Consider the following 14,399-nt stretch of genomic DNA (forward strand, 5'->3'; position numbering starts at 1 on the left):
AAAAAGAAATGACCATTTTAATTATTATTATTATTATTAATTATTTATTTATTTTTGTTTTGGTTTTTCGAGACAGGGTTTCTCTTGTGTAGCTTTGCTCCGTTCCTGGAACTCACTTGGTAGTCCAGGCTGGCCTCGAACTCACAGAGATCCGCCTGCCTCTGCCTCCCGAGTGCTGGGATTAAAGGCGTGCGCCACCACCGCCCGGCTCTTTATACACTGTTAATGAAAGTATAATTATATTACTTCTCCCTTTCCCTTTCCTCCCTCCAGATCCTCCCATGTTCCCCTCTAACTCCCTCTGTGTCTCCCCCTTACTCTCAAATTGATAGTCTCTTCTTCCTTGGTTATTATTGGTGTGTGGGTGTGTGCACCTGCATACAAAAATATATGAATATAACCTGCTGAGTTTCCTTTTGTTGATTGTGTGTATATGGTTTCAGGATTGAACACTTTTTTTTTTTTAATGATTTATTTATTTATTAAGTATACAGTGTTCTGTCTGCATGTATCTCTGCAGGCCAGAAGAGGGCACCAGATCTCATTATAGATGGTTGTGAGCCACCGTGTGGTTGCTGGGAATTGAACTCAGGACCTTTGGAAGAGCAAGCAGTGCTCTTAACCTCTGAGCTACCTCTCCATCCCTGGGAAGAACTAATTCTTTTTTTTTTTTTTTTTTTTTTTTAATTTTTCTGAGTTTCCATGTGTAGCCTTGGCTGTCCTGGAACTCAAGCTCTGCAGATCAGGCTGATCTCAGACTCAGAGATCTGCCTGCCTCTGCCTCCAGAATGCTGGGATTAAAGGCATGTGCCACCATGGCACTGCTGGGAAGGACTAATTCTAAGCCACCATCAATTCCTGTATTGTCTAGGGGTAAGACCCCATGAAATTTCCCCTTTCCATATTAGCATGTCCACGGATGTTGCCATTGATCCAGGCCTGTTGATGTAGCTGTTCCTAGGAGACACTGTTTGACAGCTGACTTCCTGGTGTGCTGGCTCATAAAATCTTTCTGCCCCTTCTTCTAGGATGCTCCCCAGCTGTGATGTAGATGTACCATTGGGCTGGCTGATCTTTGTGTTGTGTCCAGTTGTGGTTTTCTGTGATACTCTCCATTTTCTGTAAAGGGAAACTTCTGACAGGGGTGATACTGCACTTACCCATAACAGACAGCGACTCAAGAACCAGGAGCAAGGCTTGTGGGCAAAGAAATTAGTAATGGGATGTAATTAATTTTTTTGTGACAAGGTCTCATTGTAACCTTACCTGTTGTGGAACTAGCTATATAGATTGTTGTGGAATAGAATATTTGTTTAACTAAATAAAGATGTGTTATATTCATTTGTTGCAGAATAATTGTTTAACTATGTAAATATGTGTTACTCTTTCACCTTGCCTGCCTAAGGCATCTGATTGGTCTAATAAAAAGCAGTGGTGTGGTGGTGCAAGCCTTTAATCCCAACACTCTGGAGGAAGAGGCAGGCAGATCTCTGAGTTCAAGGCCAGCTAATTCCAGGACGGCCAGGGCTACAGCAGAGAAACTCTGTCTTGATAAAAGAAGAAGAAGAAAAAAAAAAAAAAAGCTGAATGCCCAGTAGCTAGGCAGAAGAGGGACAGGTGGGACTGAAGGGCAGAGAGAAAAGGGGAGCCAGACAGGGGCCAGACAGACATGGAGGAAGCAGGAAAGAGGATGGACAGTACATAGATGTCTCGGGGCAGCATGTAGATGAATAAAAATGGGTTAATTTAAGTTTAAAAAAAAAAAAAGCTAGCTAGAGACAAGCCTAAGGTAAGGTGGAACATTCATAATTGATGATGGGTCTCCGTATCATGATTTTGGGGCTGGTGGTCCAGGATGGCCTGGACCAGATTGACCTGAAACTCACAGAGATCTACCTGCTTCTGCCTCCTGGGTGTTGGGATTAAAGGCCTGATGCAGGCCGGGTGGTGGTGGCACTCAGGAGGCAGAGCCAGGTGGATCTCTGTGAGTTTGAGGCCAGCCTGCACTACTGATCGAGATCTAGGACAAGCACCAAAACTACACAGAGAAACCCTGTCTCGAAAAAAGCAAACAAACAAGAAAAGGGCATGGCCTAGCTTAATTATTATTATCACTTATTTATTTTTGTTTGTGTGGTACCAAGAGTTAAACCTAGAGCCTCAAATACGCTAAGTGACTGCTCTGCCACTGAGCTATATCCCCTACCCAGGTCTTGTGTTTGCTTGCCTGCATTTCCTTTCTCTAACAAAAATAACCTACATCTTAAAGAATACAGAATGGGCCTGGTGACACATGTCTACAATCACAGCTCTGGGAAAGCCAAGGCAGATCACCAGTTCTAGGCCAACCTGGACTGCATAGTGAGTTCCAGCCTAGACTACACGTCTCAAAATCCCTAAAAACAGAACAGAGAAGGTGGCTCAGTAGGTAAAAGTGATTGTCCAGTAAGAATGGGGACCTAAGGTTAAATTATCAGAATCCACGTAAAAGCTGATTAGTAGAAGCCACTGTAACCACAGCCCGCTTACCTGGGGGTGAGAGGTGGAGGCAGGAGAATCCTGGCAGGTTTAGAGCCCACCTATCTGGTTTCTATGGTGAAAAAATAACAGACCCTGTCTTTAGCAAGGTGGGAGGCCAGCAGTGGTGGCACACACCTTCATTCCAGGCACTCAGGAGGCAGAGGTGGATCTCTGAGTTCTAAGCCAGCCAGATTACATCATGAGACCCTGACTCAAAGAAAAGGTAAAGTCAAGGGTCAGCACCTGAGGCCAGTGTCCTCTGATGTACACAAGCACTGTGGCACATGAATGAACACACATCCAACACACACAAAAGTTCAAAATGGAACTGAAATCTAGGGTTGCTAATATAGCTATATAATAAATTAAGCCCAAACCTGAGAAACTCCAAGAACAGAGAAGCCTCAGTTTGTATAATTAGATCCCACTATGTGTGATCTGACTGGACAGAACTAGCATGCACACTTGCACATCTTCCCATGTCAGTACAGGATCATTCTTCAAGGGTACATAAGCAGGCTAGCCCTTTGATATTAGGAGTGTGGGGAGCAGAGGAGGAGATCTCCGATGATAAAGTGCCTTCCTTGAGTGTCTGAGAGCCTGGGTTCCATCTCTGACAGAAAATCCACGCTCAGTCCTGAACTATAGCATGTGCCGACTCCAAGGGGTTGCAGTACTTCCCTCTGCCAGCATCCCACTTCCTGGCTCCTCAGACTGTCGGAAGGCCTGTGTTTGTAAGCTATTGGCTAGGCTCCTGGGCGCAGGAATGCTGCACTGCCTTTAATAGCTGTGTGAACAGTCCTTCTATGGGCAACAGGCGGTTGCCTGGGTACCTGCATGTTTTCGTCCTTAGAATCTGTTTACCATGCTGACCTTGAAATTTAGAGCAGATGCATTCTCGGAGGAAAAGGAGGTGAGGTTCCTGAGTGGAAGAGGAAGCCTGAAAGGTTTTAGAAATGGAATAAAACAAAATGTCCCCTGCCAAGGCTGTCAACCTAGCAGCTCAAGGATCACAAAGGACTGACTTCAGGGTGCTTGGCCTCCCCTAGGGCGCCATGGGCAGGGCCTGAGGCTGGAATGCTTTCAGAAAGGAGGTAGGGGACAGTTAGCTAGCAAACCCCTGATGTTTCTTTCACCACACTTCCCTGAAACCAAGCAAAGCAAACCTCCCATGTCTCCAAGTGTAGGCTCCCTTTCCCAGAGTGGCGTTTCCATCTATCCATCCTACCCCCATTGCATCACCATTCGAACTGCGACTGCCAAAGGCCTCCTTCGCCAGCTTTTTAAGGCACTCCCCTGACAGACCGTGAGCCATTGGGCCACCCGGAGGGCTGAGAGCCTGGGCGCTCCTAGCAGACCTGCTCCTACACCTTGTGGGTAGCCTGAAGGAGTCTGACTCGGAAAGTAAAACTACTTCTAAGCTGACTAAACTTGACTGCTGATGCGCTTTGAACTCCGGCATGAACACAGTGGAGCGCCTTCTTGGAATCTGGCCTGGTTTCTCTTAAACGCGCCAAAAAAAAAAAAAAAAAAAACAGGAAACCCTTAGACTTGTTCTGCTTTGGTGCTGGATTGTGCGAAATACTACTTTTGAAATCTGACGGGATTAAGGAGCTTCCCCTGGAGCCAAAGAAACTAAAACAGGGTCATCGTACCCAGATGTCCTGAGGTTCCCAGGGGCACAATACGGAATCTGGAACCAAAGGAGTGACTGCGGATTCGGGCGCCGAGCTCGACTCTCCAGGCCTCGCTCTGCAAACCACTGGGCTGGAGGGTGGTTAGCACACCTAGGAGGCCGCACTTGTCACCCGCTGTTCCCAGCTGAGCGTCAGCGGAGGTGGTTAGAAACCCCGGAAGGGCGGAGAGGGAGCTGGCGTAGGCCGGTGGGTGACTCAGCCTGCAGCCCTGGGGACAAATGGGTTAAGTGGGCGTGGCATGTGCCGCTCCGCCCCGACAGGCCCCGCCTACGGAGGCCGCGGCTGGCCTGCGTATTTATAGAGGCGGTGCCGGGAGCGCCGGGGCGTCCCTGTGCCCGCAGTCCCGCGTCATGGAGCGGCCGGCGCCTTTGGCGGTGCTGCCCTTCTCCGATCCCGCGCACGCCCTGAGCCTGTTGCGCGGCTTGAGTCAGCTGCGCGCCGAGCGCAAGTTTCTGGACGTGACCCTGGAGGCAGCGGGTGGCCGCGACTTCCCCGCGCACCGTGCCGTGTTAGCGGCCGCTAGTCCCTACTTCCGCGCCATGTTCGCGGGCCAGCTGCGCGAGAGCCGCGCCGAGCGCGTGCGCTTGCACGGGGTGCCGCCCGACATGCTGCAGCTGCTCCTGGACTTCAGCTACACCGGCCGAGTGGCCGTGAGCGGCGACAACGCCGAGCCGCTGCTGCGCGCCGCGGACCTGCTGCAGTTCCCCGCCGTGAAGGAGGCGTGCGGCGCCTTTCTGCAGCAGCAGCTCGACCTGGCCAACTGCCTGGACATGCAGGACTTTGCCGAGGCCTTCAGCTGCTCGGGGCTGGCTAGCGCGGCGCAGCGCTTCATCCTGCGCCACGTGGGCGAGCTGGGCGCCGAGCAGCTGGAGAGGCTGCCGCTGGCCCGCCTGCTGCGCTACCTGCGCGACGACGGGCTGTGCGTGCCCAAGGAGGAGGCGGCCTACCAGCTGGCGCTGCGCTGGGTCCGCGCGGACCCGCCGCGCCGCGCCGCGCACTGGCCGCAGCTGCTGGAGGCCGTGCGCCTTCCCTTCGTGCGCCGCTTCTACCTGCTGGCACACGTGGAGGCCGAGCCGCTGGTGGCGCGCTGCCCGCCTTGTCTGCGCCTGCTGCGCGAGGCCCGCGACTTCCAGGCGGCACGCTACGACCGGCACGACCGCGGGCCCTGCCCCCGTATGCGTCCGCGCCCGTCCACCGGCCTAGCCGAGATCCTGGTGCTGGTGGGAGGTTGCGACCAGGACTGCGACGAGTTGGTCACCGTCGACTGCTACAATCCGCAGACGGGCCAGTGGCGCTACCTGGCCGAGTTCCCCGACCACTTAGGTGGGGGCTACAGTATCGTGGCTCTGGGTAACGACATCTACGTGACGGGTGAGTGTGCTGGGGGGCTTTCCAAAAGACACACTCAAGACCTGGAATCCTGGGGCCAGACCTAGCCCTTAGCGGGGACTTCGTTAGTTTTTCCATTTGCTTTCAAGCCAGAAGAGCCCCCTGTGCGGGCAGAGACATAGCTGCTTTGTGGATCTCTGTGCCCTACGTGGTACAGCCTGCCTTCCTTAGCCAACTCCTTGCCCCGGAGGTGCCTCCCCCTTTTGGGTTGGAAGAGACCGGGCATTGACCTGGCACAATGGGTGCTTTCTTTTAATCCCCAAGGAATGCGGGGACAGGCTGCAGGCTGGCGCCTGGTGAGACATCTCTCCCTCCCCAAAGCAGGGGCATTTCTCCCTCCCTGCTAAGCCACAGGGGCCTCCTGACTCACTGGCTTTGTGACCAGTGACAAGGTTTCTTAGAGCCTGCACCTAGGCGGTGCACTGTGGATCACATGGTGTTTAGGCTGCACTAGTCTACGACTGTAAACATGGTCACATGTTGAGAGATTTTCTTCCAGTTACTTGGCTGAAACCCCAAAACACTGCCGAGTCACCGTAGGCGGGCCCCAGCCTGCCTCAGTGCAGGGCTTCTCCCACGTTTTTCACTAAGGATGAATCCTGGTCACACTGAGGCTGCCTCCTTCTTCAGGCCAACGGAATGGCCTCTGGAACTGCTATATAAAGACAGACCACTGGGGCCTCTGCCCCTTATCATTATCAGGCCGGCAGGCATGAGGCTGGGCCGTCACAGGGCTGTGTTCCACATTCCACACAAAGCCCACTCTGATCTTCCTGTGGGTCTCTGAGCAGATGGGACAAATCCTGTCTCAGGGACAGCCTCAGCTCTGGCCTCAGAATCAACCCTCTGCCAGCCCCCGCTGGAATCTAACCCTCTAACAGCCTGAGGCTGACTCTGTGTTGTTTAGGGCTCCGCCCTTGCCACCCTGCCCCCATCTCCTCTGAAGTCTGGCTGGTGACTCTGAGCAGAGAGGCCTTCCCAGACTCGCCAGACTCGCCCTTGGATAAGTGTCACAGCTGAACAGCTGACAGGGTGGAGGCAGGTGGCTCCGCCATTCCCTTCAGCTGCTGGTGGGGGGTTTTCCTGAGGAGTCAGGAAGCTGCTTCAGCTGCTTTACGACGTCCCTGTAAAAGGTGCCTCAGACTCTTCCCCCAAAAAGCTTTGGGCTGAGAGACAGACAGACTGTCTCTGCCCTGTTTAGGGCACCAGGCAGGAAAGCCAAGGGCACAGCCCCCAGGATTCCTGGAGTCTTGTGACACCATGAGGGTTTCATGATCTTAGACCTACTTGACACTATTACTTTTTTTTTTTAAAGACTTGTTGACACACAGAAAATCAGTGTCCTACACTGTGTAGCTTGCTAAGTGTTTCAAGTGAAACATTCCCCTGTGCCCGCCACTAAGGTCAACTAGAACCCCAGAGGTGTATGACAGGGTGGCCTGCTGTGTTAGGTCTCTTGGGTGACAGTGTGGGTTTCTTCTCATCTTGTTCTGGCACAATCTAGGTTTGAAAGTGTCCAGGAAGTCTGGAATTTGGTGGCCAAATCTCATGTTTAGTATCTATCTACTCAGAAGAGCTGCCCAGACCTGAGACTGGATGGTCTGAGTTAGTTGTGATGAATTTGGGTGAGAAAAAAAACTAAGGCTGTGTGTGTGGTGGTGTTTTTTTTTTTGGGGGGGGGTGTCTTTTTTTCTGGATTTTTGAGACAGGGTTTCTCTGTATAGCTTTGGTGCCTGTCCTGGAACTCGCTCTGTAGACCAGGCTGGTATCAAACTCACAGAGATCCACCTGCTTCTGCCTCCAGAGTGCTGGGATTAAGGGCGTGCGCCACCACTGCCTGGCTTTATTTTTTTTTTTATTATTTTATTTTTGGTTTTTCGAGACAGGGTTTCTCTGTCTATCCCTGGCCATCCTGGACCAGACTGGCCTGGACCTCAGAGATTTGCCTGCCTCTGCCTCCTGAGTGCTTGGATTGAAGGTGTACAGTGCCACCGCCCAGGTTTTGTTTTTTTGGTTTTTGTTGGGGGAGGGGGGGAGGGCAGGTGGTTTCGTTTTGTTTTGTTTTGTTTTTTCTTAGAGACAGGGTTTCTCTCTATGGTTTTGGTGCCTGTCCTGGATCTCGCTCTGTAGACCAGGCTGGCCTCAAACTCACAGAGAATCTGCCTGGCTCTGCCTCCCGAGTACTGAGGTTAAAGGCGTGCGCTGCTGCCGCCACCGCCACCGCCACCGCCACCATCCGGTTCACTGCCCAGTTTTGTTTTGTTTTTTAGTGTATGAGTGTTTTGCCTGAATGTAGTCTGCACCATGTTTATACCTGGTGCCAAGGCATCAGATGCCCTAGGATTGAAGTCATGGATGGCTGTGAGCTGCCACGTGGGTGCTGGGAATTGAACCCAGGTCCTCTGAAAGAGCAGCCAGTGCTGTCTACCCTTTTGTTTCTTGAGACGGGGTCTCATAGCCCAGAGCAACTCGAACCGCTGAGTGCTGGGATTACGGGTGTGTTGCTCTCTGGAGAGCAAGCCCAAGGTCCCTGCATGCTACGGTAAGCGCTCAGCCAGCTTAGCTGTGTCCCCAGTCTAGACTGTTGGGATCAGCATCCTTTGACCTTGATGGCAGCGATTAGTGGGCCTGTGCACTGCCTCAGTGACAGTGACAGCGTGACGAGGCCAGCAGAAGACAGATGTGTTTTGGGTGACGGGAGGGAGGCTAATTCCTCTGCAGGGAGAGGCCTATCCGGAAGCCCAAGGTCCAGGCGGGTGAGGCACTGCACGTGGGCTGACCATCTGTCCTCTGTGTGCCCTGACAGGCGGCTCTGATGGCTCCAGGCTGTATGACTGCGTGTGGAGATACAACTCAAGTGTGAACGAGTGGACAGAGGTGGCGCCCATGCTCAAGGCCCGAGAGTACCACAGTTCCTCTGTCCTGGACGGACTACTGTATGTGGTGGCAGCTGACAGCACAGAGCGCTATGACCATGCCACCGACTCCTGGGAGGCTCTACAGCCCATGACCTACCCCATGGACAACTGCTCTACCACTGCCTGCCGAGGCCGGCTCTACGCCATTGGCTCCCTGGCAGGCAAGGAAACCATGGTGATCCAATGCTATGACCCGGACACTGACCTGTGGTCACTGGTGGACTGTGGCCAGCTCCCACCCTGGTCCTTTGCACCCAAGACCGTGACTCTGAATGGACTCATGTACTTCGTCAGGTGAGCCCCTGGGTACACTGTTTGTGACTCAGCATCCCTGTACTGCTCATTTCATAGATGAGGAAAGCTACCTTAATTAATCAAGCTACCTCAACGGTAGTGGAGTCTTGGCAGTGCCTAGCTAGTCAGCCAGTGGGTTCCCGTGCATCTACCAGCCACATGTATAGCATGCATGTGTCTGAGTGAGACAGAGATAGATGTCTCAGCTCTACACTAGCCGCATCCACTGGTTTTGATGACCTGTGTGGTCATAGCCAAATTTTGTGCCTTGGCTGACTAGCTACTAAACATTTGGGCGGGTAAATGGATTCCCTGTTGTGTGTGTGTGTGTGTGTGTGTGTGTGTGTGTGTGTGTGTGTGTATGCATGTGCATGCATATTCCCTGCTCCCGCCTCCCCGGTCTGGAATCTGCTTGAAGCTCTGGGGCTGAGAGGAAATGAATGAATGAATGAGTGAATGAATGAATGACAGTCTCCTTTTGGTCCTGGACTTTGATCTGGGAGCCCAAAGGTGTGTGTGTGCCCTGGGCCTGCATTTTCTCTGGCTGAGCAGCACTGTGACCTTTGCCAGCCCTGCCCCCAAAATAGGAGGTCTCCGCTCTTCAGGGTGAGCTCTGAGGAGTCTAAAGGCCTAAAGGGAACCCAAGTGTTATTGTGTGTCATCTAAGTGGCTGAGGGGCCTGGTAATCTTTAAATGCCAGGACCTGAAGGTCTGCTTTGAGAACACCCTGGAACCTTCCTCAGCCTGGGTCCTGTTATAAAACTGCCTGGCCCGTCCCTAGTTCTCCCTGGTGCCTTCAAGAAGGGGGAGGGGCTGGCTATAAATACAGCTTTGAAGCGTGCCAGGTCCTTGCTTCAGCCCCTCTGTAGTGGCTGCTGGCCCAGCATCTTTGAGAACACCGTTCCTGTCCTAGGGCAGGATCCTGACACCTACTGGCTCTCCTGGACAGTGGTCAGTTTGGATTGCTCGCCCTCCAACTGGAAGTGGGAGGGGTTTGTCCAGCCTGTGGTTCCCTTCTGTGCCATCCACACAGGAGGCCACTTCAGCCCCACTTAAGGCCTGGATACCAGTGACCGGTTAAAGGAGCTGCTGCCCTGGGCCCCACTGTGCAAACGCTCCCCGGTTCTGGAAAAGGCAGAGGTATTGACTCTGCCTGGGAGGTAGCAGCCTTGAAGAGAGGAGGTAGGGAGCCCTGTCCAGCCCAGCCCCTTCCAGGTGTGGCTCTTTGGTCTCTGCTGGCAAAAAAGAAAGAAGGCCAAGAGTGCAGGGATAACCTGGTGAGTTCAAAGCCAGTCTGGAAGCCGGGCGGTGGTGGTGCACGCCTTTAATCCCAGCACTCGGGAGGCAGAGGCAGAAGGATCTCTGAATTCGAGGCCAGCCTACCAGTGCGAGATCCAGGAAAGGTGCAAAGCTACACAGAGAAACCCTGTCTCAAAAAACTTAAAAAAAAGCCAGTCTGGGCCACCAGACTTGTATGTCTCAAAAATGACATACAAGTCCCAGGAAGAGTCGGCAGCTTTGAGGACTTGCTAGCCCTTCACACCCGAGGTTCTGCTGCTTTGGTCTGACTGGCTATCTTTCCCTCCATTCCTTGCACAGGGACGACTCGGCCGAGGTGGATGTATACAACCCCACAAAGAATGAATGGGACAAGATCCCATCTATGAATCAGGTAAATTTGCGGGCGTGGCAGCGATTGTGCGTTCAGGCTGGTCCTGCTTTTGCAGGTGAACTGTCATTAAGGTAGAGTGTCTGGGAGACAGTCATGGTGGGTGGGGCCTGTAGTTAGTCCTCGCCATGTGTTCTCAGTTAATGGAAGCTCATCCATTTGAAACTTGCCAGGTCCAGATGGTAAGAAGGATCTCAAGATCAGGCTTGTGGTCACTGCACCCTTACCTAAGCCATTGAGCAGAAGGAGGTGAGGAATTGACAAGTTGTTATCTACAGAGAGTGAGCCAGTGCAGAGGCCCCAGAGCTGGTGTGTTTATGTGAACACCAGCCGCCATTGTGGCTACAGGGAGTAGGTTCAGACAGGCCCCTGGGAACTACCTACCCCAGCTACTTCCTGAGGAATTGACCTTGGGAATACATTTATTGGACACGTGCTGTGTGCCATGAACAGGGGCATTGCTGCTGGTGTTGTCTGGGCAGGATCTCCTATCTCTGCTTGCTGATGGTGTGATGGCTTGGAAGGCCAGGTTCAGTTCCCAGCTGTCACTGATAGTTGTCCCAGCATACTTTCTGCTATCTGTAAGATGGAAAGAACAGATGAGCCTGCCCTAATGAACCGATGCGGGATGCTGGGTGTGGCCCACACCTGGAGACCATGCTGACCACATAGGAAGCCCCATTTTCCTGTTGAGGAACAGGAAGGTTTTGGCTTAGCCCATTTATACTCCCTAGAAAGCTGGCTGAGGGTGGTTCTCAGTGCTGTGGTTACGATCTGCTGGGCTGCTCCCTGGAAGTTACTAGAGCAATCAGAGAGGGAGGTCTGCCTTGCCACAGTTGCCTGCCTCTCACTCCTCTGCCTTGACCTGCAGGTACATGTCGGGGGCAGCCTGGCTGTCCTGGGAGGCAAGCTCTATGTCTCTGGGGGATATGACAATACATTTGAACTCTCGGACGTGGTGGAGGCATATGACCCGGAGACCCGGGCATGGAGTGTGGTGGGGCGGCTTCCAGAGCCCACCTTCTGGCATGGCAGCGTGAGCATCTTCCGCCAGTTCATGCCACAGACACCAGCAGGGGGCCGTGGCTTTGAGCTGAACAGTGGCAGCAATGACATGGATGCAGGCCGCCACAGGCTGCCGCAGAACCCTGACGAGCTGCACTAGCCCAGGCCTGGCCCAAGGGAGGGCCTTGGTGCAAGGGGCCAGGCACCTACAGAGGAATGGGCCGCCAGGAAGAGCAGTGGCTCCTGGGTGCTGAGGGAGCACCTCGACGCGTCATGTGAAGGCTTCTGTACATTCGGAGCCGATGTCACAGCTTCTAGGGCCGAAGCTGGTGGTGACCTGTGTGGTCAAGAATCAGTGGCTTCTCCACTATCGCGTATCTCTGCCTTCCAGAAAGTTACCTCCAGCTTGTAGCATCCAACTCACCGTGCAGTGTGCCTCTCCTTGCAGCCCCCTCCTGGGCCTGCTTGATCCCAGAGCAGAGGGCAAGGGTCCCTGTTACAGAAAGTGGCCTGGCCTGGAACACTGGGGACCCAGGAAGACAAAGGCTACAAAAGAGAGCTTAAACTCCATCTAGTACCAAGGATCCCTGCAGCCAGTGCAAGTCCGAGGGGTGTCTGCTCACCTAGCTTCGCACGTCTGTTGAGGTCTCACCATACAGGGTAGGCTTTCAGGACTTGAGTACGGACTGAGCCACAGTGTGAGCTTGAAGGGGTCTGTTTTCATAGCACATGGTCTCACCTGGCCAGGAGGCCCTCCTTGGGGTTCTGTCCCAAGCCTGCAGAGGCAAGGCTGGAGGAGACCAAAGCTCACGAAGCTGGATTGCTGTGGCTCCTCGGGAATCTTCCCTGACACTTGGCTGAGTGGACAGATGCTGGGCCTGGGAGTAAAGACTCCTGCTTCTAAAGGAGACTGAGCGGGACGGCCCCAAGGCTTGGTTCTAGGTTTGAAATGCTTGCAGTTTGAACTCTAAAAGAAGTAGAGAGTTGGGAGAAGAGACAAGGGGCTTTGTCTGACTTGAAGATGTATAGGTCATCATTGTTAGAATTTTCCTGCCATTGTATAGAAAACTTCGGATTCCTAAGAGCTCAGGTCCAGGTGTATGAGTACCAGAACACCTGAGCCATAGCTCAGCGGAGCCCAGAATTTCTTCCTGACTTTGAGTGGTTTCGTGGGTTTGGGAGCTGGGACTGCTCAAGGTGCCCAGTGGCCTCTCTGCTGGAGTGTATCAGCATGCCTCTTTCTGGGGAAGAGGGCACTAGGACAGTTTTATTGGAGACAAAGCCAAGGTTCAGGGTGCTTTGGTGAACTTGGGTGGGTGAGGCTCTAGGAACAGAGCCTGCCCTATCACATACCTACAGTCCTCTTCTTGGCCAGGTGGCAGAGGAGGCTGCCTTAATTTCCAGGGTACCTACCTACTTCCTGTTCAGTGCCATGCACTGCAGAAGTCATCCTGTTTAGTTTGAGATCCATATTTCTAAAATGCTGTGCTGGGCACCCAGCCCTGGGAAAGACCAAGTGTATGGGGCAGTGCTGGCCCAGCCCAGGCCCACTGGTGTCCTAGGGCTCCCGTGGGGTGTGCAGCCAGAATTTGTTTTGTTTCCTGGTGCTGTCCAATTGTGCCTCTCCTCCCTCTTGGCCTAGTAAACTCTTCCACTGAGCCTTAAAGAGCTGCCACCCAGAGGTGTTGGTACTCTGGGGTGCCTTGGCATGGCAGGGTGAGGTCCTGTGTGTTTCAGGAACTAAGCTCAGTGCTGCGGAAAGTGTATTGTTCGGTCCACCTGTAGACTAGCTACTACTGTCAAGTCCTCTTAGGGACAGGCTAGGAGGCTTCCCAGAGGAGAGCTGCATCACTGCACTCTCCTGTGACCTGCAGTGGTTACTGCATTATAATGCACGCTTGCACAGGGCCCCTCTGCCCACCTGTGCTCCAGAGCTGCTCAGGTTTCCGCATCACTGCCCATATTGGGGTTTGTAAGACCGAGGACAGTGCAGAGCAGACACTCACTGTGATCCCTCCCTCAGCTTCTCCTTTGCCAAGGGCTCTAGACTCTACCCCCATCACTTGACACATGTCTACACTAACGGGGATTAAGGCTGGGTTACTTGGGTATGGGATTGTCCCTGTCACATGTATAAAGCTTTTGTATAAAGCTTTTCTATGTCAGGACAAAATTAAGTTATAAAAATTCTGTGCCTGGTTTTTGATGCTGATCTGTAGGAATTTCTTATATTTATGACTTCAGAGACTTATGTGATGAAGGTTGCCTTCCTTAGGTAACCAGCATTCAGTCACACCAGTGGCTGGGGCAGATTTGTATATTTATTTGTCTACTCTATAGGCTTCTATGTCCAGCATTCTAACGTTTTAGGATGCTCCCCCCCCCTTTTTGAAATAAAATGTTTCCTATATGCTGGGTGTCATGGCTTTCATTTTTTGTTTTTCCAGACAGGGTCACACTGTGTAGCTCTAGCTGTCCTGGAACTCACTTTGTAGACTAGGCTGGCTTTGAACTCACAGAGATCCACCTGCCTCTGCCTCCCAAGTGCTGGGATTAAAGGTGTGTGCTACCACTGCCCAGCTGGCCTTCATCTTCTTGCTGCTCTGTCTTCGGAGAATCTTTGTGCAGAGGCCAGTACTGGTGGTGGGAGGCAGACTTGGACAGCAGAGTGAATGCTAGTCAGCAGGTAAAGGAAGCCAGCATCACAGAGCCTTTCAGGTCCTTTCTCACCTCAGGTGAAATACACATTTGATAGAGTGCAATGGTAAGCTCCTACCCACACTAAGATGGACCTTGGACCAGGGAGGGGGTTTGGGGGGGGGGTGTGCCTTTAGAACACTGGTTCTCAGCCTGTGGGTCATGGTTCCCAAAGGCAAAGGCCATCAGAAACCAGATCGTTGTGTTACA

The 14,399-nt window shown here is 52.8% G+C and overlaps 1 protein-coding gene across 1 annotated transcript; it reads left to right on the forward strand.

The window, feature by feature from the left end:
• Nucleotides 1–2,090: 2,090 nt before the first annotated feature.
• Nucleotides 2,091–13,902, forward strand: Klhl21 (kelch like family member 21). The gene is made up of 4 exons (XM_028883098.2): nt 2,091–5,588; nt 8,413–8,818; nt 10,418–10,490; nt 11,359–13,902. Exons 1-4 carry the CDS (start codon nt 4,568–4,570, stop codon nt 11,650–11,652), a joined length of 1,794 nt encoding a protein of 597 aa, XP_028738931.1. The 5' UTR covers nt 2,091–4,567; the 3' UTR covers nt 11,653–13,902.
• Nucleotides 13,903–14,399: the final 497 nt, after the last annotated feature.

This window comes from Peromyscus leucopus, chromosome 2, assembly GCF_004664715.2.
Source record: "Peromyscus leucopus breed LL Stock chromosome 2, UCI_PerLeu_2.1, whole genome shotgun sequence".
In the NCBI taxonomy this organism is placed as follows: Eukaryota; Metazoa; Chordata; class Mammalia; order Rodentia; family Cricetidae; genus Peromyscus; species Peromyscus leucopus.

Excerpts from the sequence above, each read along its gene's own strand:
- Klhl21 (XM_028883098.2), top strand. The coding sequence starts at position 4,568 with ATGGAGCGGCCGGCGCCTTTGGCGGTGCTGCCCTTCTCCGATCCCGCG. Across the intron at positions 5,589-8,412 it reads TAACGACATCTACGTGACGG|GCGGCTCTGATGGCTCCAGG; the intron begins GTGAGTGTGCTG and ends GTGCCCTGACAG. Across the intron at positions 8,819-10,417 it reads GGACTCATGTACTTCGTCAG|GGACGACTCGGCCGAGGTGG; the intron begins GTGAGCCCCTGG and ends TTCCTTGCACAG.